Source organism: Mastigoproctus giganteus, chromosome 13 (genome assembly GCF_048544385.1).
Source record: "Mastigoproctus giganteus isolate SK-2022 chromosome 13, ASM4854438v1, whole genome shotgun sequence".
Taxonomy (NCBI): Eukaryota; Metazoa; Arthropoda; class Arachnida; order Uropygi; family Thelyphonidae; genus Mastigoproctus; species Mastigoproctus giganteus.
Window position 1 is genome coordinate 126,352,626 of NC_143587.1, and position 26,183 is coordinate 126,378,808.

General features: G+C 36.4%; 1 protein-coding gene across 4 annotated transcripts in view; it reads left to right on the top strand.

Moving 5' to 3' along the window:
• Positions 1-25,538, top strand: part of LOC150076426 (WD repeat domain phosphoinositide-interacting protein 3) — a 179,928-nt gene extending 154,390 nt beyond the window's left edge. For all 4 annotated transcript variants that reach the window (XM_090388009.1, XM_090388010.1, XM_090388011.1 and 1 more), the window contains 3 exons: positions 1,940-2,041; positions 18,270-18,391; positions 24,721-25,538. In XM_090388009.1, coding sequence (XP_090244135.1) covers positions 1,940-2,041; positions 18,270-18,391; positions 24,721-24,827 — 331 coding nt within the window. In that variant the 3' untranslated portion in view covers positions 24,828-25,538. The remainder of the gene's footprint in view (positions 1-1,939; positions 2,042-18,269; positions 18,392-24,720) is intronic.
• Positions 25,539-26,183: the final 645 nt, after the last annotated feature.

A 26,183-nucleotide genomic window follows, 5' to 3' on the forward strand; every position in this document is an offset into this window, starting at 1 on the left:
TGACCTTCCATTGACTGGAAATCCTATCCATAGTGATGCCGATGATAGCACGTTGCATTCCATTTTGAGAAAACTTGTTCTGCTCAATCAGCTTCAACTTCTCGAAAATCTGCTACCAATTCCTTTAGTGCCGATCTCCTAGTAATTCTCCAGTGGAGCAAAGACAACTTAGTTGATTTCAATCCTTCTAAAACTCAGTCTTGTCTTATATCTTGCAAAAAGGATTCTTCTGCTTCAATGCTTATGTTTGGTGACGCTCTGATTTATAGACAAGATGATATATCTCCTTTGGGGATTACCCCGACTTCTAATCTTTCTTGGCACACATTACAAATATTGCTTCCTCTGCATCTAAAAAACTTGGTTTTCTCTTTTGCTCTTGGCATTACTTTTCTTCCAAACAGCTGTTCACTCTGTACAAATTGCAAATCTGCCCTACCATGGAAATATTGTTCCTGGATTGGTGCCACCAAAACCTCTCTCAAGCTTCTGGATTCCATTCAGAACAGAGAAGTTAGGTTAATTAATGATTCATCTCTAACAGAGTCTCTCCACTTGCTGTCTCACAGACATACTGTTTCTGCTGCATGCCTTTTCTACAGATACTTCCATGGAAACTGTTCTTCTGAATTGGCTTCTATAATTCCCGCTCTCTCTTTCAAAACAGTCCGAATATGTGTCGCCACCAGCTAACATCCATTACTGTCCAACTTCAAACTCACAGAACCTACTTTTCATCTTCCTTGTTTATTCATTCAACTGCCGTTTTCTGGAACAACCTTCCTTCATATGTATTTCCTGAAAATTACAGTCTACAGAAGTTGAAGTCTAATGTCAACAAATATCTTCTTTTGTCTTCCCAACCTCCAACACATGCACGGTACTAAGGACTATAGATTCTAATACCTCTTATGTTTGAGGTTTTCATAAAAAAAAATATAAAAAGAAATTGCTTGAATTTATTTACCACACCATAGGTGTGTTACTTCAGTAATATCAGTAGATAACCCATCAAGTGGCTCACTTCAACTTATGATAGAGTAGGACACCTGTGATGTGGTGAAAAATTTAAATAGTTCTCCCCTGTGCTTTCAGTGTTGTTTACAACTTGTCTCATAAGGTGGCAAACTAGTGCAATAGCACCGACTGGGCTAGCCGAGTGGGTAAAGTGCCTGCCTGGCAACCCAAAGGTCGCGGGTTCGAATCCGGCCTCGGGCTTGGATCAGAGTAGTGCAAAAACCTTGGGAGGTGCATTATGGCCACAGAAGCCGATGCACAAACAACTATCAAAAAAAAAAAAAAACATAGTGCAATGACCCACTCTACCTACTTGTATAGTCACAGGGCAAGTTGTTGATTGAATAATTTCAGTGTGCATGCATTAATTTTTTAGTCAACAAATTGAATTTCTCTAATAAATTTGGGTTTTTCTGGCAGCAAATTTCACTTTTGCACATTCTTTTATTTAAATCTTTTTTTAATGGTGTATGTTCATTTTAACTTTAGTATTAGTTGAGGCATATAATGCAAAAAAGCCAACTTATACAGCATCAGCAAAAAAAAAAAAAAAAAAAAAAGAAAACTACCCATTTGGTCACTCCAAATGTTTGCTAGTTCAGCCTTAAATTTATTTAAGCTTTCAACTTCCACAACAACAGATGGACGTCTGTTCCAGCAATCAACTACCCGCTGGCCAAAGGCAAGCTTCCGCACATCTTTAGTTTAACTTTTCAGTTTAGATGTTTCATTCCTCAGAAATGTCTTGGTTTTATTCCCTTCCTCTGTTTTTTCTATTTCTTTCTACTTTCCAGTAACTGTTAAACCTCATTTAATCATCTAAATTTCTTACTTTCTTAAATTCATTTATTTTCATAAATTTTCTTTATTATAGTATCAGAAACGAAATAAAAAGAAAAATTTTTTTTTTTTTTCTCCCTAGCATCAATTTTAATAATGATTCTAGATATATGTGTGTATCCAGTGACCATGGCACAGTTCATATATTTGATCTTGAAGATTCAAAGAGGAATAGACAGTCCAGGTAAGGATGGTGTTTTTATGTGTATATTGCATAGACAAAGCTTTATTTGTGTAGATATATATAGGTAACTGTTGATGCCAGGCAACAGCATACAAATTTTGTGAGTGGGCTTGATATTTTATAATTTGGAGAGTGTGTAGTAGATGTGAAGTGAATCTCACAGCTCCTGCAGCTGTCATGGAAATTTTTTTTATTTTTGTAAAATGAATCTTGGGTCTGATTGAATCAAACTAGCAGCCACTCAAAACCCAGTTGTTGATAACATGCTGACTAAATGTAAACTTTCTTAAGTCCATTCTAACAATATTTTCCCCCCAATAGTTTGTATTTACATTCCTAGGATTGTGTCCAATTTTGATGTGAGAATTCTATGGTTCCACCACCTTAGTGTGTTGTACATCTGAAACCCCCAATCAAGCCTAGTTTCCCAGCTCTGTAGCACCACATCTTTTTGGTCTCTCCTTATATGGATATCTCTAATCTCAATTGAAGAGGTCAGACATTTGGATCTTCCAAGAAGCGTAACATCTCTTTAGATGCATTCTTCAGACCTGAATGCATTTCTGGAGTTCGTTCATAGATTAAATTGTTTTTAAATTTCTTTTATCGGTACCAAATGCTCCGTATATACGGTGTAATGTACTTTACTGTACATTGTAATGTACAGTAAAATTATTAATATAATTAATAATTATATTAATAATTTTACTGCGTCTACTGTATTAAAATTATATTATACTGTAAAAAATATTACAGTAAAAATTATATTAATCTGTTAAAAATATAAAATTATTAAAATGTATTATATTATACAATAAATACAGTAGAACCCGGATAAGAAATTCCCGCATAAGTTTTCCCTTGCACTAGGTTTAGTTTCTTAAGTCCCAATTTCAACTCTGTGTTGTAATGTATTATTTTCCCAGATAAAAAGTTTTCCAGCATAAAAAGTTCCTGATAAAGAATACACAGTGTATTATTATAATGATATTTTCCCACTTAATGTTTTTTAAATATAGAAATTATTTATTTTAATATTAAACAATATAAACATTTTGTAATCGAACAAGTGAGTGCCAAGCATAATTTTAGTTCATAGTAAACCAACGAAGTAAGTGACATGGCATAGTTTTTGATATTCATGTATCTCGTATTGTGAATGCCTTCAGAATGAGTTGCCCCGATATTGAACTACCTCGAGCAACGCTTCGACAATGGATTCTCGAATAGGCAACACTTTGCTAGTGGATTCTTGGCAGATACCACCACCCACAAAGGCAGTCACAATATGAGATATAACAGAAATGATGCCATTTCACCTACTTGGTTTGTTTACTATGAACTAAAATGATGCTTGGCACTAACTTGTTTGATTGTGAATTTTCTGTAGTCTGAGGCTTTCAGCTCTAAAACCTTTTTAGTATAAACAATTTGATACAATGGAAATGACATATTGCAATTGTTTTGAACAATATCCATAATTGGATACATTGACCACGTTAAGTGTTAACGGTTGTGAACAGTTCTGAATTACTTAGTGGATTGTTGCTCTGTTTTACTGTAATTGTGATCTTTTAAAGTATATTTAAACTCCAAAGGAGCTCGTTCTTCCAACTTGGTAATGAGTTTAATGAACAGAATGTTAAGAAATTCTCAGTTTAAAAATATTTCCCATAGGCAAAGTAAAATATTTATAAATTCTGAAATAGTACTTAACAATCATTTTTAAATTATGTATGTATATCTTTTCATTTTTATTTGTAAAGTTAATATTTCATACCCTTAGGTCGTTTTCCCGTGTAAGAAGTTCTAAACCTCCAGGCCCTTAAACTTTTTATCCGTGTTCTACTGTATAATACTTTTTTTTTGATTGCCGAGTCCAATATTGCTTGATGATGAGGGATGTTTAATTAGAAGACTAAGTGAGGGTAATGGCTGGAGTTATCAGGGTCTGAGGAAACAATTTCTGGGCTTCTGGCTTAAAAAGTAGTAGAGCCTGATCTAGATAATACTGATTCTATAGCTACTATTTTCTTAAAGAACACATCAAAGAATGTCTGAACAGTTGTCCTCTTTTTTTCCACATATATGGCCCAATAGCAGGCAAGGACATCATGGAATGCCTTTGAAAAACCTTGGAAAGGTGTTCAGCATCGGGATCTTGTTTTTCATAGTCAAGACACTCCTCAAAGTGGACATGCCTAAAATCTTAAGCCATATCCTTGCATTTGAACCCTTTGAGCTGATCATTCATGTTTTCTTCTTGACTGATGTCATCGTGCTATTCTGATAGAAGTTATCAGTTTTTGGTTGGTGAGTTCCTTTCTGTGGCTATCTATAAATGTCTGAATGTTTAGCTACATCCATTTGAAAATTCAGTTGCCTACAAGGTTCCAGGCTGTTGGTCACTGTCTCCACACATTCTTCAAATTTTTTGAAGTCAGTTGTAAATTGTGGGTTCAATTTCATCTACACCCAATTCATATTTGTTCTTTAATATCATTCCAGGCAGCACCAATGTTCTTTATATCTTTTAAAATATTCAGGTGTAATTTGGCTATAGTAGCCCTTATGCCAAAAAAAAGCCCACAACAACATTAAAATATTCAATTCTTTCCAAAACTTTAACATCACTCCCCCACTATCATCTTCTCTTGCCGTAACAGCCTATCTAAATGTTGCCCTCAGATATAGGCTTTAAATGTTGCAAAAGATGACTTGTCCTTAGGCTGGATGAGGAATATCATGTTAGATGGCAAAAAACAGCTTGATGTTAGGGTGCAAATCATCAAGGAAAAGCAGTTGATAGCACTTTATGGTCTTTAATTCTTTATCATATATTCCTGTTTTGAACTATTAAGTGTATATCCATCTAACTTTAAGTTTAAGGACTCCTTATGTGCTGTGTTATAATGACTAAATATATTAAAGTAGCACCGCTTAATTTTCAGCTCTCACCTCTTGATGAATCCGCTTGGATGTGATGAGATTATAGAAGACACATAGTTAATAAGAATGAGAGACTTACTTGTACTGAATCATTACTGAAGCCGTGGTTCAATTTAAATTTTAAGAAATAAAAACATGAAATTAATTAAACCCATTAAAATATACGTGTAAGAAAGGGAATGTACATTCCATTTCATGGTTGTCAGTTAAAACCATAAAGATGGTAATAACCTTGAATAGATTAATTATTAATGAAAAACCAATAGCTGTGCACGAGCAACATTCAGCGTTCGTCTTCAGTTAGCATTGTGAGAAGAGGATGCGAACATTATTAATAAGCAGAGCTATTATCCAAGATGCAATTCAGAGCATGTGGGAACTTTATTTGTGCCAAGTCCCAAATAGGGGAGAGGTTGATTGGGAGTTTTGTGTTTAATACGTTCAATGATGTGTGTAGACGAAACCATTCAATAACTAAAGCTTCATTTTGGAGAGTTTTATAATTACATTCCAATTTAATTATAGTAATAGCTGACTCAATCAGTGGATTATGATTGTGGGAATGGACATGCTGTACTAAATAGGTTAGACTTAAAACTATTAAAATGATAATACATGTGCTTGTTAGAGATTTTGGAAGTACCAAATTTAGGCATGGTGCTCCCAATATAACAGGCATTACAGTCAATTCGGCATTGAATTAGATATATAATATTATAATCCTGTGTAATGTATTTGTGTATTCTAATATATATTGAATTTGGAACCTAGTTTATTATATGACAAAAAAACTATGGTTATATTTGTGTTTGCAAAGACTTGCCTAAGGCGTTTCATAAATTGCCTGTGGTAAGGGAGAACGAATTGGGTTCCTAGTTTCCCGTCATAACGATTGTTGCATTGATGTGGGTTATTAATTCTGTTATTAACCTTGACAATGGTGTCATTTATCAACCGTAGTGGATACTTCCTATCTAAGAATTTTTCCATGAGGTTTTTAAGTTCAATGCCAAAATCAACCTGTGAATAACTATATTTAATGGCATTATGGATCTGGTTAAAAAGAACCACTTCTTTAATGTATAGAGGATGATGTGAATGAAAATGTAGAAATTTACTTGGTTGTATTTTTTTCTCTGTAAATCCTGGTATCCATTTACCATTTTTAAAGTAGGCACAATCTTGTGCCCACTTTATAAATGGTAAGGTTTAAGAAATTGATTAAACTGAACAAAAAGCACTTTTTGTTCGATGGAAGTCAAATAAATTTCTGACAATGGGGCTGATATACCTAGACCCATAGGGAGACCGTATACCTATTCATAAATTTTTTCCTGAAAACAAAATTGTTTTGCTTTAAGTAAGAATGACATGAGTTCAAAAATACTACTAATATTTAAGTTAGTCCATTTAATCAAAGTGTCATCTGTGGTTAGTAATTCCCTTAAGGCTTGTAAAGATTAATACTCCCAATTAACTAATAAGTCTAACATTAGTCAACAGCTGGTTGATATTCGGACATTAAGAAAGAATCCGATTATCGTAATACAAAAGGCAGATAAAGGAGACACCATTGTAATTATGGACAAAATCATGTATATAGATAAAATGGTACACATTCTTTCAGATACAACGACATATAGAATAAATGACAATTTTAATATTAATAAACTTAAGAATAAATTAGACATAAAACTAAGGAGTCTTAGGAGTGAAAAGCAAATTTGTTTATGTGCACTTCAACAAATTGGAATATGCAAAATGTTCTCCCTCACATTTTCGGTATTGTTAAACTGCATAAATTGGATTATCCTTTACGGCCCATTGTATCATTCAAATGTTCCACATATGCGAATTTATCTGCATTTCTGGTGAAAATCATTTCACCTCTAATGAGGTTTTCCAAATTTCGAGTATATAAAACTGAACAAGCACATGAATATATCAATTCCATTACCATTTCAGACAGCGATATTCTTGCATCCTTTGACGTAGGCACCTCGGTAGCCAGGTGGGAAGGAGCAGCAGTGCATAGCACACGCTTCTTGATTAGACCGGGGTTCAAGCCCGTCATCACCAAATACAGAGGATGCAGAAGGGTCAGGGAATGACCACCGCATATCCCGGAGCAATATGGCCTTAGTTGCTAATGCTCCTAAAAACCAAATAACAAACAACAAACAATCCTTTGACATATATTTTTACATAAACGTACACATAGAAGGTGCTTTACAAGCCTTAAGGAAATTACTAACCAGAGATGACACTTTAATTTAAATAGACTAATTTAAATATTAGTAGTATTTTGGAACTGATGTCGTTCTTACTTAAAGCAAAACTATTTTGTTTTCTGGACAAAATTTACCAACAGGTATACAGTCTCCCTATGGGTCTAAGTATATCAGCCCTCTTGTCTGAAATTTATTTGGCTTCCATCGAACAAAAAGTGCTTCAACCATTTCCCTCTAATCTTAGACTTTACATGAGATATGCGGATGACGTTCTTCTAATTGGTAACAAGGAAACTATCGATGTATAGCTTAACACATTCAACAAGATACACGAGAGACTTACGTTTACCCTCGAAACAGAAATAGACAATTAGCATTAGCATTAGTAGAGGCATTTGATGCAAGAAAGCAAGCTTATGCAGCATCAGCCAAAAAAAAAAAAAAAAAAAAAAAAAAACCACTTCCACTTCACCCCTCTGTTCGTTCAAAATACCTGTCCAGCTGAGCCTTAAACTTATTTAGGCTATCAACCTCCACCACAAGGGATGGAAGTCTGTTCCACCAACCAACCACCCGCTGGCTAAAGGCAAATTTCCGCACGTCTATCCTACATCTGTCTTTCCTCAATTTGAATTTATGCCCTCTCAGGTGCTTTTTCTGAGCTAGAGGAAGAATCCCATCAGCATTGAGCATACTTAAACCATTCAAGGCTTTATACACCTCTATCAGATCACCTCGCTGGTGCCTAGTCTCCAGACACTGTAATTTGCAAAACTTAAGCCTTTCTTCGTAAGAGCATCCCTTTGTTCCATTCACTAATCTTGTTGCCCTTCTCTGTACTCGTTCCAGCAGCTCTACATCCTTCTTGAAATGAGGCCTCCAGACCTGTATACAGTACTCTTGGTGTGGCCTGACCATTGCCTTATACAATGGAATAATCACCTCCTTATCCCTGCTGGAAAAATTCCTGTATATCATTGACAATACTCCATGAGCTACTCTTGCAGCCCGTCTGCACTGCTCAGAGAACTTCATATCTGCCTGCACAACCATCCCCAAGTCCCTTTCATTTTCTACCACTGTCAGTGTAGTACCACAGAGTTGATACGTTGCTCTGGGGTTGCTTTTTCCCATGTGTAGTACTTTACATTTGTCAATGTTAAACTTCATTTGCCACCTCTCAGCCCATCTGCTCAACCTTTCCAGATCCTGTTGCAGCAGCATAGTGTCAGTAGTGTCCTTGACAACCCTGCCAACCTTTGTATCGTCTGCAGACTTGGACATTAAGCTTAATATACCATCATCAATATCATTTATAAATAAAGAAAACAATAATGGACCCAACACTGAGCCCTGAGGGACTCCACTAATAACATTAGTCCACGATGAGCAGTGTCCATTGATTACCACTCTTTGTCTTCTCCCCCTCAACCACCCCTTTATCCATAGCAGCAATTTGCCTCCAATGTCACACTGCTCCAATTTGTGTAGCAGTCTTCCATGTGCAATTCAATCAATTTCTTAAACCTTACCAGTGTGTGGCATTAAGGGCAAGTTGCTAGAATGGATAAAGGGATGGTTGAGTGGGAGAAGATAGAGTGGTAATCAATGGACAATGCTCTTTGTGGATTAATGTTATTAGTGTAGTCTCCCAGGGTCTAGTGTTGGTTCCATTTTGTTTTCTGTATTTATTAATGATATTGATGAAGTTATATCAGGCTTAATATCTAAATTTCCAGACGATTCAGATATTCACTTCAGCGAAACAACAGATCACCCTTTGTTGGTGTACAGAAAAACCACTCTCATAAAACTCTTAACGGGGTGCTTACAGTAGAAGATTGACAAGAGCCTATTGTCTGAATGGAATACCCTTGATCTGCCCACTGGCTAGTGGACCAACTAGACTTCTCAGTATGTAGTAGTAGTAGAGGTATGTGATACAAGAAAGCAAGCTTATGTAGCATTAGCCAAAAAAAAAAAAAAAAAAACCTCATTTCACACATTCATTCCCTCTAAACGTTTGTCGAGTTCCTCCTTGAATTTATTTAAGTTATCAATTTCTGTGACAACAGATGAAAGTCTGTTTCAGCAATCAACTGTCCGCTGGCTAAGGCAAATTTCTGCACATTTATTCTATAACAGTCTTTCTGAATTTGAATTTATGCTTCCTCAGGCTTGTAATCTGAACAATAGGATGATCTTAATCCCATCAGAATTAAGCCTGCTCAACCCATTCAAGGCCTTATATGTTAACAGGAGAGACTGCTTCTACGGGGATGGGATACACTTAAATAGAAAGGGTGCAAGAATATTTGCTGATGCTATCGAGGCAGTGTTAGGTGGGTCGGAAAACTGCTAGCTTGGGGGTATACAAGGACTAATAGATTAACAGTAGCCACTGACAGAGGTGAAAGTGATTCTTGCACTGCTTCTATTGGAATGAGCAGCAGCCTGGAAAACAAGATGCAGGATATTTCAGAGACTGTTGGGAGTCATTAGGTACAAGTAAACACACGGGTTGTGTTAGAGTAGCTAAGAATAGGAACAGGTGCATGTATACTTGCGTGTACACCAATGCTAGGAGTTTGGTATATAAATTTGATGAATTTGAGGTATTGCTCAAAACATCAAAGGCAGATTGTTGGGATATTAGAGACGTGGTGTCACACAGATATAAGGAATGCAGAAATGGAATTTGGGGAGTGCATGTGTACAGAAAGGATAGACAGGACAGGATAGGAAGGGAGGAGGGGTTATGCTATTAGTTAAGAAACACATAAAATCCAAGGAAGTGAAGCCAGTCGACATTGCTGGACAGTGCAGCGTCGAGTATGTTTGATGTGACATAAGAAATTGGGAGATCAAAATTGAGAGTAGGAGTGTGCTATAGGCCTAATGACTCTGATGAGTATAATAAGAAACTGTATAGAGAAATAGAGTGGGTCAGTAAATCAGAGAGTCTTATAATGGGGGATTTTAATTTCCCAGATATTGACTGAAATTTGTGGGTTGGTCACTCATACACTAGCAAGGCTTTTGTGGATTTATTGGATGATTGTTTTCTACATCAGCATGTTTGGGAGGCAACAAGAGGGAGATAATCAGATCAAGATAATACTCTTGATCTGATTATCAGTAGTGATTCTTCATGCATTAAGAATCTGCAGATAAAGGAACCACTAGGTGGCAGTGATCATAGTGTGCTGAAGTGGGATTTACTCAAAGAGGTAACTACCATCAGAGGCAAAGGGAAGGGTTATTTCTTTCGTAAAGGCGACTACAGTGGTCTGAGACAGTATTTAAATTCTATTCAGTGGGATCAACTGATGATGTTACCAACAGCAAATTCAAAATGGGGAGCATTCAAAGAACTTATCTTGGAAGCTACTAGGCTTTACATACCAACTAAGAAATATTGTTCAAGGTTTAGGCCTAAATGGATTTCAGATGAACTAATGAGACATATGGCAGAGAAGAAAAATGCATGGGATACATATAAATTAATGGGTGACATGGAAGTCTATGATAGATATAAGATGGTCTGTAACCAAGTCACAAAGGAGATTAGGCAGGCAAAGGTAGATTATGAGAAATTCTTGGCAAAGGATGCAAAGAAAAACAGAAAAGAGTTCTTTACCTATGTAAACTCTAGAAGGAAAGGGATGAATTAGATTGGTCCACTGGATATTGATGGTTCAACAGTTGAGGATCCTGCTCAGGTGGCTAACAAACTAAATGAGTATTTTGCATCTACATTCACACATAAGGAGTTATTCAGGATTTGTTATTTGGTTTTTTTTTAGGAGCATTAGCAACTAAGGCCATATTGCTCCGTGATATGCGGTGGTCATTCCCTGACCTTTCTGCATCCTCCGTATTTGGTGGTGACGGGCTCGAACCCCGGCTAATCAAGGAGCGTGTGCTATGCACTGCTGCTCCTTCCCACCTGGCTATGGAGGCGCCTGAGTTATTCAGGAAGGGGAATGCCAGAGGTGAAGTAAACTCTGGCAGTGAGCTAGATAATTTTGTAATAATTGAGAGGAAAGTGGAGGAGAAATTGTTGAGGGTAAACATAAAATAGTCACCTGGGGTGGATGGGATCTATCCAGTTATATTATAGTAAGCACCAAAAGAGGTAAGGAAACCCTTAGCCATAATTACGAGAGATTCTTTGGACTCAAGGGGAGGTACCCATAGCCTGGAGATGTGCAAATGTGACCCCAATACCCAAAGGAGGGTCAAAGGCTGACACAAGTAATTATAGACCTGTGAGTTTAACTTCTGTTCCAGGAAAATTAATGGAGGCACTGGTTAAAGAAGCACTGCAGGATCATCTAGACAAGACTTCAGTTATAGCTTGGACACAGCATGGTTTTGTTAAGGGAAAGTCTTGCCTGACCAATTTGATTGGATACTATGATGTAGTCACAAAAGAACTATATGCAGGGAATAACTCCGATATTATATATTTGGATCTTAGAAAGGCTTTTGATACTGTTGTACATGTAAGACTGCTGCACAAATTGGAGCAGTGTGGCATTGGAGGCAAATTGCTGCTATGGATAAAGGGATGGTTGAAGGGGAGAAGACAGAGAGTGTTAATCAATGGACACTGCTCATTGTGGACTAATGTTATTAGTGGTGTCCCTCAGGGTTTAGTGTTGGGTCCATTATTGTTTTCTGTATTTATAAATGATATTGATGATGGCATATCAAGCGTAATGTTCAAGTTTGCAGATGATACAAAGGTTGGCAGGGTTGTTGAGGACACTACTGACGCTATGCTGCTGCAACAGGATCTGGAAAGGTTGAGCAGATGGGCTGAGAGGTGGCAAATGAAGTTTAACATTGACAAATGTAAAGTACTACATATGGGGAAACAGCAACCCCAGAGCAACCTATCAACTCTGTGGTACTATGCTGACAGTGGTAGAGAATGAAAAGGACCTGGGAGTAATTGTGCAGGCAGATATGTTCTCTGAGCAGTGTAGACGGGCTGCAAGAGTAGCTCATGTTGTCTTGGCAATGATATACAGGAATTTTTCTAGCAGGGATAAGGAAGTGATTATTCCCTTGTATAAGGCAACTGGTCAGGCCACACCTTGAGTACTGTATACAGGTCTGGAGGCCTCATTTCAAGAAGGATGTAGAGCTGCTGGAACGAGAACAGAGAAGGGCAACAAGATTAGTGAATGGAACAAAGGGTTGCTCTTATGAAGAAAGGCTTACATTTTGCAAATTACAGTGTCTGGAAACTATGCACCGGCGAGGTGATCTGATAGAGGTATATAAAGCCTTGAAAGGTTTGAGCATGCTCAATGCTGATGGGATTCTTGCTCAGAATAATCACCTGAGTGGGCATAAATTCAGATTAAGGAAAGACATATGTAGGATAGATGTGCGGAAATTTGCCTTTAGCCAGCGGGTAGTTGGTTGGTGGAACAGACTTCCATCCCTTGTTGTGGAAGCTGATAGCCTAAATAAATTTAAGGCTCAGCTGGACAGTTTATTTTAAATGAACGAAGGGGTGAAATGGAAGTGGTTTTTTTTTTTTTTGGCTGATGCTGCATAAGCTTGCTTTCTTGCATCATATGCCTGTACTTTTGCTAATGCTAATAACAATCTTTCTCAATTTGAGTTTATGCTCCCTGAGGCTTGTAATCTGAACAATAGGATCTTAATCCCATCAGAATTAAGTCTGCTCAACCAATTCAGTGCCTTATATGCCTCAATCAAATCACCCTCTCACAAGTGCCTATTCTCCAGAAGCTGCGATTTGCAGAACTTGAGCCTTTCTTGGTAAGAGAGAGAATCCCTTTGTTCCCCTCACCAATCTTGTTGCCCTTCTCTCTCCAACAGCTCTACATCCTTCCTAAATTGAGGTCTCCAGACCTGTATGCAGTACTCAAGATATGATCTGACCATTGACTTATACAAGGGGATAATCACCTCCTTATCCCTGCTCACAAAATTCTTTTATATCATTGACAAGATCCCATGACCTGCTCAGCACTGTTCAGAAAACTTCATTATTGATTGCACATTTACTCCCAGGTCCTTTTCATTTTCTACCACCCTAAGAACCATACCACACATTTGGTACGTTTCACTGGGGTTCCTTTTCTATCCATATGCAGTACTTTGCATTTGTTAATGTTAAACTTCAGTTGCCACATCTAAACCCATTTGCCCAAATTTTCTAGATCCTGTTGCAGTAGCACACTGCCATTACTGTCATTAACAACTCTGCTAACCATTGTATTATCTGCATACTTGGACAATAAGCCTGATGTCCCTTCAACAGTATCATTGATAAATATACAAAACAACATTGGGCCCAATACCGAACCCTGAGAGACTCCACTAATAATATTATTCCACAAAGAGCAGCATCCATTGGTTACCACTCTGTCGTCTTCCACTCAGCCATCCTTTTATCCATTGTAGCAACTTGCCCTTAATACCATACTGCTCCAATTTTTACAGTAGTCTTCCATGTGCAACAGTATCAAAAGCTTTTCTTGAAATCCAAATATATCACATCAAAATTATTTTTTGCTTCCAGCTCCTTTGTGACCACATCTTAGTATCCAATCAAATGTGGGACAGGAAGTTAGATAGGTTTTACAGGTACCGCTAAGTTGCCGATGGTAATCTTTTAAGCCAAAGAGATTAGTTATTGTGCTTAGCAACAGCACTGGTGCCTAAATTTCTTGAAGACGAGAGGGGCGAACAATGCTTAATCCGTTAACCACATAATCTCATATAGAAAATTTTCTTTGTTCTACAAACACTATTTTAAATATAATTGCGAAGGAGAATTTAAAAAAAATTCGCTAAAAAAAAAAATCTGGTATAAAGAAGTTCGTTAAACAAAGGTCAGACTGTACTTATTATTATTTATTATGATAATTTTATTTACGCGCCTTTTTACGATGGTAGTTGACCAACTCGACTACTAATTATCGTAAAAAGGCGCATAGTCACGAATTTGGCAAGGACGCCAAAAACCTAGCTACGCGTCTGCTGACATTTAGTGCAAATGCATTGTTACAACATTAGCAGAGGAATATGATGCAAAAAAGCAATTTTATATAGCATCAGCCAAAAAAAAAAAAAAAAAACCCTTCCCGTTTCACCCATCCATTCACTCCAAAAGTTTGTCTAGTTCAGCCTTGTGTTTATTTAAGCTGTCAAATTCCACAATGACAGATGGAAGTAGGTTCCATCAATTAACCACCCGCTGGCTGAAGGCAAATTTCCGCACATTTATTCTACAATTGTCTTTCCTCAATTTGAATTTGTCCCCTCAGATGCGGAATCTGAGCAAGAGGAAGAATCCCATCAGCACTGAGCTTGCTCAAACTATTCAAGGCCTTATACACCTCAATTAGATCTCCTTGTATATGCCTAGTCTGCAGATGCTGCAATTTGCAGAAATTAAGCCTTTCTTGGTAACAGCAACCCTTTGTTCCACGCACTAATCTCATTGCCCTTCTCTGTACTCATTCCAGCTGCTCTACATCTATCCTAAATTGAAGCCTCCAGATCTGTATGCAGTACTCAAGGTGTGACCTGATCATTGTCTTATACAAAGGGATAATGATCTCCTTATCCCTGCTAGTAAAATTCCTGTATATCATTGACAAGCTCCCCATGAGCTACTCTTGCCACCTGTTTGCACTGCTCAGAAAACTTTGTATCTGGAAGATCCTCCATTATAAGGCATTCTGATTTATTGGTCCACTTTTTATCTGTAAACAAACTTGTTTGTTTGCTCATCATGGTTATTAGGTCTATAACACACTCATTTTTGATTTCTCAGTGCTTATGTTGCGCTAAGCTGACTCAACATTGCACTGGCATCCCATATTGACCGGATGTACTTCTTAATTAACCCCCTGCTCTATCTTGTCTATCCTGTCTGTACCTTCCTAACATTCACTCTGTTTCTCTTCACCTTTTGTCCCAACTGTTATCCCTGTGCTTGTTTCAAATAAAAATTTTTTTCCCTCCTGCCCGTCAAGCCCTTGGTAATGCCGGGTAATGTGATTCTCTGGCAGGGGTTCTTCCTGCCAGAGAATCACATTATCCTACTGTACCCAGCCCACTTCGCAGTACTGGACAGGTAATATTGGTTTCTTGGTTTTCCAGGGCCCAGTGGCTAAGAGCATAATGAACAGCAGGCCAACATAACCGAACACCATACTATACAAACAACAAAATAACTCACACTCTCTGGTCTTTACAGAATTACAAAAGCTTTGAACACTGACCTCAGATATCAAAAGAGTGGTTGCACTCTTCTCACTTATTTTTTCCTCGGGCCATTTTTAACTTTAATTTTAATTTTTAATTTGTTTTTCTTCACTTGAATTTGATATCTTCAACCACACAGATTGAGGTGAATACCATAAAAGCATAAGTTCTAGCTAAAAATTTAATGACATAAACAATAGTACTATAAGTCCTTGCTAAAATGAATATAGTACTTAATGCTAATAAATTCCAGGCTGTACTTAGTTAATCTCGTGCAGATGGGGTAGGGTTTCAGCCTACAAAACATGCAAATTGGCCTGATTGATTACACACGTGTGCATTTCTACGGACATAATACACTTATCGGGTTTTTCCGTTAAGAGGCCCACCCAAATATAGGCCCATCTGGGCCTATATTAGGATTTTGTTTTCCAAATAGAAGCCCATGGGCTTTTATTGGGGACAAATAATAACGCGCTTTCTCTTAACGTCCCGTATATCAGGGCTCTGCGCATGCCCGAGATGTCATTGCAATAGACGTGAACTGCGCATCTTTACTCGTTGTCAGAATATTTAACCCTAAAAAATGGAAAATAAAAATTCTAGTAAACTAAAATCGTATACTATCCAGGAAAAACTACAGTTTGTGACATGTTTAAAAGTGGGGGAAAGTCAAAATTCAATATCGCAACAAACAGGCATTGACAGGAAAAATCTTTGCCGTTGGTTGCAAAAAGAAGCAGAATTATTGAATTCTGCTTCTTGTCGGTTAAAAAACGTAAACACAAACGTCTTGAGGGCGCAGGAAGGAAGGTGTTTTATCCCAAAATTGAGAAAAAAACTATTTGAATTTTTCAAAAAGGAACGAAATAACCACCGATCTTCTGACATCGGATTAGATCACGTAAAATAACTCATCATGGACAACTGGATAATCGTGATCCAAAGGAAACGCAGGAACAAGTAAAGCAATACTTAATTCAAGTAAATAAAGCTACAACAGAAATGACAAGTGATCGTGTTTTTAATACGGATGAAACTCCATGTTACTTTGACATGGCAAGAGATTGCACTCTTCACTTTGTTGGGAGCAAAAATGTTGATGGTGCGGATACAGGGTTCAGTAAAAATCGATACACTGTCTATTTGACAATATCATTGGATGGACGCATACTCCCACCTATGATTATTTTTCATGGCTTAAAGAAAATTCCCAAAGTAACAATCCCCAGTGGTAAAGCAGTTGTTGCTGTAAACAAAAGCAGATCGATGGACACAAATCTACTGAAGACATGGATGGATACTGTTTTCTGCAAGAGAGGATCTTATTTTAGTAACACTCCATCAGTAATTATTTGGGATTCTTATGGAACTCATAAGAAAGAAGAAATTTTAAAATATCTTTTTAAAAATTATGGCTCAAAGGCAGTAATAACTCCAGGAAAGATAGAGCACTACACGCAGCCCCTAGATTTTGCCATAAATTCCAGTTTCAAAGCTGCTATGAGAAAGGAATGGGATAATTGGGTAAGAGAAGAAACTGCTGAATTTACTCCAAAAGGATATAGAAAAAGACTATCTTACCAAAAGATTGTTGAAATGCTTATTTCTGCCTATAATACAATCCAATCAAAATCAATTCAAAGAGTATTTGAATGTTGCAGTGTTGCTGCAAATGGACAAGAAGTACCAGCGACCAATATATTAAATCAAAAATTGTGAATTATCCTTGTAAACAATCATGGACTTGAAATTAAATCTGATGATCTGGCTGCTAGTGATGGAAGTGATGAAGAATTAATGGAATTGGATGAAGACGAAAACAACAATTCTTCCACTACTAATTTGGATTGCTCTGATACAACAGGTTCTGAATGAAAATTACTAATATAAATAATTCTCTTCTTGCAATTATTATATGTCTTATATATTTATATATTTTTAAGATAAGTATATTCTTAAAATTTTTAGAATAATTTTTAATTTCATACTGTTCTATTGTTGCAATATTTAAAATAAAAATAACCTTTCATTAATCAAATAAATATTATTTCAAAATAAACCTGTTTCCGTTAAGAAGCCCATGGGCTTCTATTTAGGGAGAACATGAGAACCTTAAAAATGCAAAAACCAAATACAAGCCCTTGGGCTTCTTAATGGAAAAACTCGGTACAGTTTTGAGCATGTGCTTGGGGACTGTTAATAAAATATTTTTTATGACCGCTTTGTCTTGTGTCTGTCTCTTACTTGTCTGTTTATTCTCTAGCTTTGTGTCTGGCAAGTTTTCAATGGAGGATTCTGCAGTGTGTCGATATCTAAACAAGTTTTTAATTATTTATTCTCAGTCTAAGGAACCATATTGTTCTGAAGTGTTTTAGATATTGTAATAGCTATTAATTTATTCATTAATGAAATTATCTTAAGTTATATTTGGTAAATGACAGTCAATGTGTTTAATTATTAAATTAGTTACAGCAGCATAGTACAACTTGTTTTGATGGTGTAATTGGATTGAATGGTTTAATGTTATAGCCTTGTCATCCTTTACTTTGCTCGGTTCTGCTTTGATATGGATTTTCCAAAACTGAAAGTTTTTCTAAACACTAATTGATTTTATTAGTGCATTTCTACTAGTTTGACTTGTGTAAGCCTCTGCGCTTAAAGGATCTGTTACTAAAAGATGTAGAACAATTTAGAACATTTTTTAAATTATTGGATCATGAATTTAAAATTTTCCTGTTTTTTTTTTTTTTTTTTTAATTTAAAAAAAATTGCATATTTTACAGTTTAGCATCTGCATCTTTTCTTCCCAAGTACTTCAGTTCAAAATGGAGTTTTTCCAAATTTCAAGTGCCTAGTGGAGCATATTGTATCTGTGCATTTGGAGCTGAGACCAATTCTGTAATTGGTAAGTTAATAACATGTTTGAAACTTCCATCAAATTGAATAGCATATGACAAATTTTTAGATGCTCGGGTATCAACAGTCTGCAATAATCGCATAGCTGTTCTTGTGGTGTTTCTCAGAAGTTACATATTTGTTGTTGTTGATCCCTACAAGTTTAACCTTATTATATTTTAATGTGTTGGTTCTAGATATAATATAAAAAAACAGTATTAAAGTGGAAACTGGTTAACGTGAAAACGGATAAGACCAAATATTGGTTATATGAAACAGATAACGTGAAAATATCATTTAATATAAAAATAATTTGGATCAGCAATATGAAATATATGGCAGGTGTTCAGAAGGCTGGCAGGCCTACAGTGATGTGAAACATTCCTGCTCTTCAACACATTACCCACCTAGCTGTAACTCACAGTACCTTTCAAGAAAGTTCATCTTTGTTTTCTGTGTTAAAAATTTATCATATAACCTTTAAACAACACAATTTTAAAAAATGGAATGCTCATTAATAAACTATCTTATTTTTAATAATCAAATAATCAAGTATCTGTATGACTTTACTGATTCATACAATGAACTAGAACAGCATCCAATACTTAAAAAATAATTTGACTATTGGAAAAATTCTATTTTCTAAATGTTTTAACTGATTTGTGCCTTGGCGAAATAGTATCAACATACTGCAACCTAAGGTACAGTTGCTGTTTGTTTAATAATTACACTAGCCAACACAATTTTTACCTCCAAGAACTTAAATGCTGTTTTTAACCAGTTTTTATGCATAGATTTCGAAAATCACTATGATAGTTTCACATAACATCACAGTTTTTTAAATATAGAGGGAGTTACATTTTACCAAAATATGCCAATTTTGAATAATCTAGCCAGTAATGTATGACATACTCATTTTTTTAACAGATATAAATTAATTCTCTTAATTTTAGCAATTGATTCTGGCCTCTTTTCTTGTGATAGACATAATCAGACTTCTACCTCTTGGGTTTAAATTCCGAAGCAACAATTTACAATTTGAAGAGAGTACACAGCAATTTTGGTGAGGATTTTTGTAGGCTGTGCCAAGGTTTTCCCATATTAATTGATCGTGACATGTTCTCAGGGTTGTAAATCTATCATCCAAACATAATCAGCCCCTCGAGAGTCCAAGTTGAGGATTCCCTGGAAGCCTCACAACATGTCGACTATCAGCCAGTAAGTTCTGGTATCAACCAGTAAGAGCTGGCTGGTTTGAGACTTAAATTTGCTGAAAGAACAAGCTGAATTGTTAGGTTACAGCAGTGGAATATACTCAATTTCAAAGATTTCAGTGTTTTGAAAAGACAACTTTGTGACATATTTTGCTACAGAGGATAGTATGTGTTTTTGCAAAGATCTTATTGGACTTCTGAAAGAACTAGTGTCTTGCATAAGTCAGATGAATACCATTTATTCATAGATGCCTCAAAATTAAGTTTAAAAGCAGTTTTGCTTCATAATGACAACGAATTTCCATTAGTTCCTGTGTTTCATTCAGGTGGACATGAAAGCATGTCTAACGTTCTACATGCTATAAAATACCAGGATTATGGTTAGAACACATCCAGTGATCTTAAGGGGGTTTCAATGTGGGTTTAAATGTTGTTTTTTGTGTTTGTGGAATAGCCTTGCAACAGAAGAACATTGTTGTGCAACATTGAGACAAATGGGACAAGTTCATACCAGGACACTGATGTAAAATTAGGTTAGGTTAATTCTATACAGTGGGACTAACTGATGATGTTACCAACAGCAAATTCTAAACCTTGAAGCATTCAAGGAATTAATCTTGGAAGCTACTAGGCTTTTTGTTCTAACTAAGAAATACTGTTCTAGGTTTAGTCCCCAATGGATGTCAGAAGAACTAATCAGGCTCGTAGCAGAGAAGGAAAATGCATAGAATGCATATAAATTATTAGGCGACACAGAAGCCTATGGTAGATATAACCTACTCTGTAATAAAGTCACAAAGGAGATTAGGCAAGCGAAGGCAGATTATGAGAAATCTTTGCAAAGGATGCAAAGAAAAACAGCATAGACTTCTTTACTTATAAACTCTAAAAGGAAGGGGATGAATTAGATTGGTCCACTTGATATTAATGGTTTGATTGTAGATAATCATTCTCAGATAGCTGCCAAACTAAAAGAGTATTTTGCATCTACATTCACACATGAGAAGTTATTCAAGGAGGCGAAGGCCAGATGCTTATCAAATTCTAACAGGGAGTTAAATGATTTGGTAATAACTGAGAGTAAAGTGGAGCAGAAATTGAAGTTAAAATAAGAAAGGCACCTGGGGCAGATGGGATATATCCAGTTATATTAAAGGAAGCTGCAAAGGTAGTAAGCAAATCCTTAGCCATAATTATGAGAGCATCCTTGGACTCTGGGGAAGTCCCCACAGACTGGAGATTGCAAATGTAGCTCCAGTTTACAAAGGGTGACACGAATAATTACAGACCTGTTAGTTTGACTTCTGTTCCAGGGGAAATAATGGAGTCACTGGTTAAAGAAGCATTGCAGGATCACCTATACAAGACAGCAGTAATAATTCAGACACAGCATGGGTTTATTAAGGGGAAGTTTTGTCTGACCAATTTGATTGGATATTATGATGTGGTCGCAAAGGAACTGGATGCAAAAAATAATTTTGATATCATATACTTGGATTTCAGGAAAGATTTTGATACTGTTGCACATGGAAGACAACGAAACAAATTGAGCAGTATGGCATTAAGAGCAAGTTGCTACAATGGACAAAAGGTTGGTTGAGTGGGAGAAGATACAGAGTAGTAATCAGTGGACTCCTCCTCAATGGAGACACTCTGTAGCTGAGTGGTTAGGAGCAGGAGTGCAGCAGTACATGCTCTTTGAGTAGCCGGGGTTCAAGCCCCTGACTGCTAAATAAAGCCAATCTGCCAATCCGTACTGGACCAGCGTGGCAGATTATGGTCCATTTCCCTAAACATTAATCGTTGAGGAGCCTTCCATCCTGCAGAGGATTGATAATGAGCCAAAACATTATGACCACGAGTCATTATGTAAATCGAAGCAGCTGCAGGTGAACTACAGCGAGTGCACGGGTTGGGACACAGTATAAAAAACACCTGACACTGAGCTCTGCTAATCAGTGTTACTTTTTTTTTTTTTCCCCTATGTAAACCCCAAACAGAGAGGTATTAGAACCGACAGTACTTAGTACAGTGCTTGGGTTGGAGGTTGAGAAGACGAAAGAAAATATTTGTTGACATTAAACTTCTGTAGACTGTAATTTTCAGGAAATACGTAAGAAGGAAGGTTGTTCCAGAAAACGGCAGTTGAATGAATAAACGAGGAAGATGAAAAGTTGGTTCTGTGAGTTTGAAGTTGGACAGTAAATGGATGTTGGCTGGTGGCGGCACGTGTTCGTACTGTTTTGTAAGAGAGAGCAGGAATTATAGAAGCTAATTCAGAAGAACAGTGCCCATGGATCTGTAGAAGAGTCATGCAGCAGAAACAGTATGTCTATGAGACAGTGAGTGCAGAGACTCTGTTAGAGATGAATCATTAATTAACCTCACTGCTCTCTTCTGAATGGAATCAAGAAGCCTGAAAGAGGTTTTGGGGGCACCACCCTAGATGTGGAAACAATATTCCATGGCAGGGCAGATTTGTGATTTATACAGAGTGAGCAGCTGTTTGGAAGAAAAGTAATGCCGAGAGTGAAAGAGAAAACCAAGTTTTTTTAGATGCAGAAGAAGCAATATTTCTAATGTGCTTGTGCCAAGAGAGATTAGAAGTCAGGGTAATCCCCAAAAGAGATATATCATTTTGCCTAGAAATCGGAGTGTCACTAAAGATAAGCATAGGAGCAGAAGAATCCTTTTTGCGAGATATAAGACAAGACTGAGTTTTAGAAGGATTGAAATCAACTAAGTTGTCTTTGCCCCACTGGAGAATTACCTGAAGATCGGCATTTAAGGAATTGGTAGCAGATTTTCGAGAAGTTGAAGCTGATTGAACAGGACAAGGTTTCTCAAAATGGAAAGTGGAATGCAGTGTGCTATCATCGGCAAAACTATGGATAGGATTTCCAGTCAATGGAAGAAGATCATTAATATACAAGAGATATTTGTTTAATTCTGCTCAGACACGATGGAGAGATTATATGGTAAAAGCCTTGTGGGTTTACTCTGGGTTTTAGGGTAAAAATTTTTATTGTCATGGCCTGCACTTGTAGATAAATGATATTCCTGTGAACAAAGATAGTGCATGGGTTTTTGCCAATATTATTGAAGATATCTTAAGGGTTCAGGGAGAAGGATAATATAGACACATTTACCTGATGATATGGGTGAAACTTGCACACATCTCGCTGTTGTTGCTGCAATAGCTGAAGTTGGAAAGATGTTCTGAGAGTAGCAGTGTTTGAAATGAGCAAGAAGATAAAACTAAGGAAACAAGCCTAAATAACGTAAAGGAGTGGGTCAGGGTAGTAAACTGTAAAGATTACTTAGTCTTAACTGTATTTACAGTAATGTCAGAAGTGATGTAAATAAATTGGGTAAATTTGAACTCCTAGTTAGGACAAGTAATGCTGACAGAAATGTGTTTCCACCTGGAAATCAGGTATGACAAGTTCCATTAGAGTATGTTAATGTATTTAGGGAAGATAGAAGTAGTGATGGAGTCCTGCTTATTATTAAAAGTGGTCCTGACTGCAAAAATAGCTCTTGCTGAGTTTGAAGTTATGCTTACCATCATAGAAACTGTGTGATGTGACTTAGCATTAGTGGAGGCACATAATGCAAGAAAGCAAGCTTATACAGCATCGACCAAAAAAAAAAAAAAAAAATCCCTTCCCATTTCACTGATCCATTCATTCCAAATGTTTGTCTAGTTCTGCCTTGAATTTATTTAAGCTGTCAACTTCCACAACAACAACAGATGGAAGCTTGTTCCAGCAATCAACTACCTGCTGGCTAAAGGCAAACTTCCACACATCTGTTCTACAACTGTCTTTCCTCAGTTTGAATCTATGTCCCCTCAGGCTTTTAATCTGAGCAAGCAGAAGTATCCTGTTAGCATTGAGCCTGCTCAGACCATTCAAGGCCTTATACACTTCAATCAGATCAGCTCGCAGGTGCCTAGTCTCCAGCTGCTGCAACTTGCAGAACTTAAGCCTTTCTTTGTAAGTGCACCCCTTTTCTGTACTCATTCTAGCAACTCTACATCTTTCCTAAAATGAGGCTTCCACACCTGTATGCAGTACTCAAGGTGTGGCCTGACCATTGCCTTATACAAGGGGATAATCGCCTCCTTATTCGTGCTCGCAAAATTCCTGTATATCATTGACAAGATACCCATGACTTCTGGCAGCCTGTGTACACTGCTCAGAAAAATTCATATTTGACTGCACGATTACCCCAAGGTCTCTTTTATTCTCCACTACCCTGAGTGTAACACCACATAGTTGGTATATTTCTCTGGAGTTACAGCTATCCATGTGTAGTATTTATCAATGTTAAATTTCAGTTGCCACTTCTCAGCCATCTACCCAACTTTTCCAGATCCTGTTGCAGCAGCACACTGTCATTAACAACCCTGCCAACCATTGTATCATCTGCCAACTTTGACATTAAGCTCGATATACCTTTCTCAGTATCATTGATAAATATACAAAACAACAATGGACCCAACACAGAGTTAGTTTGAAGCAAAGGTATAATGAGAGTGGGAGTAATCTACAGACCAGAGGATTGTGGAGAGTATAACAAGAGCCTCTAATTGATTGTAATAAGTGGAAGGGAACTAATCATGGGAACAAAATTTTTAAATAAACCAGATGATTATTATTTGTATAATTTTTGAAGCTTATGTGTACTTAGATTGTATGTATGTATCTTTGTTTGTATATTTTTAGTCATCTTTCAATGGCCGACCGGGCTAGCCGCGTGGGTAAAGTGCCTGCCTGGCAACCCAAGGTCGCAGGTTCAAATCCCGCCTCGGGCTTGGATCAAAGTACTGCAAAAACCTTGAGAGGTGCATTATGGCCACAGAAGCTGATGTGCCAACAACTACAAAAAAAAAAATCTTTCAATGTATTAGACATCAGTTTTGCTTCTTCTTAGTCCATGGCTTCCTGTCATGATGAATATTATGTACCTTTTACTTGTTATTTATTGGCTATGGTACATTCAATAAACATTTATTTTATTTATCTACTTTTAATCAAAGAAATTTGTTTCACATGCAAAGTGCAAAGATATTAACATTTATCTTTAAATTTTTTTTTTTTTTTTTTTTTTTGATTCACAGCAATCTGTGCAGATGGAAGCTATTACAGGTTCATATTCAATACCAAAGGAGAATGTACTCGTGATGTATATGCACAATTTCTGGAAATGACAGATGATAAATCATAAATATCATTCCACAAAAGAACTGAAAAACAAACTTGTATGAAGCAGCAGTGATCAACCAAGTGTTAGCTGGAAACTATCAGGTAATCCAATGTGTGGCATGGTAATTTCTAGATTTGGAAGTTATGAATATCTGACTAGCAAAGTATAAGTGGCTGTTTTTTTTGAAGGATATGTATACAAAGTATACAGTGAACTGCCAAAAATAAGAAGGCTACTCCTGTAATTTAAATGCCAACTACAGAGGATTAGTGCACTCCGGTGAGGAGCATGTGTCTGAATATTTCAGTTTTATAATCAAAGCGTAAAAAAAAAAATATTTTGAATAAATTGTTCTTTATATAGGCTGTATATAATTTTGTTGGAGTAGTTTGAATGGAGAGTTCTTACATACCTGTGTGCATACGTTAAGAACAAAGTGACTTTGCCCTGTTGCATGCATGTACAGAAATTTCATTGTATAATGAACATATTGTTTTAAATTATTTAAGTAATAGTTGAGAAGAATTCATTTATGGCAGTCAGAAAAAAAAAAGAGGATTGTTTGATCATTGTCTTGGTTCTGATGAATTTTCTTGTACAATGTTACATACAGTGAAAAAAGCTTACAGTGCAAAAAAAAAGTACAAAGAGTTACTTGTATACCGCATTAAAATTAATTTTTTGTAATTGATTAATCACTTCCAATTTCTTTCCTAATTTTCAATATCTGTCGCTAGCTTTAAATACAAGCTAACATTTTATCAAGTTTGTGTTGGCATGAAATGGGAATTTTATGCCAGATTAAAATTATTACTTTTAATCTAAAGATTTTGTTACAAAATATATATATATATAGATACCCATGTATCTGCACAAGGTCTGTATTATTCGGTTTATAGGATGTGCTTAATGAATTAACATAATCGTACATCGAGATAGTTATTTATACTTTATTTGTTACTTCTGTATAAGAACAATAATCACAATGTGAAACCATATCACCAAAAAATTTGATTTAACTCTTTATATACAAAGTTCATTTAACTTTATGTACTGTGTGATTAGGGCTGTAAAAGTGTACTGCAATATGTGAATGTACAGTACACAGTGTACAGTAATATGTGAATTCTTCACTTTTGCAAGTAAAATTAATTGAAATTTCTATAAAACTGCTCTTTTCTATTTAAGATTTGTATTTTTATTACTTTTTTAAACAAAAGAGATGAATTACAGAGATGATAAATTTCAAATTAAATTATTTGTATAGTTAATTGTATCTTAATGCAATCATATTTACATCCTGATATATTAAGACTCACTGCAAAGAAGCTTCAGTGTTAATGTGGTGGTAAACACTCAAATAGCTAATTAAAATAC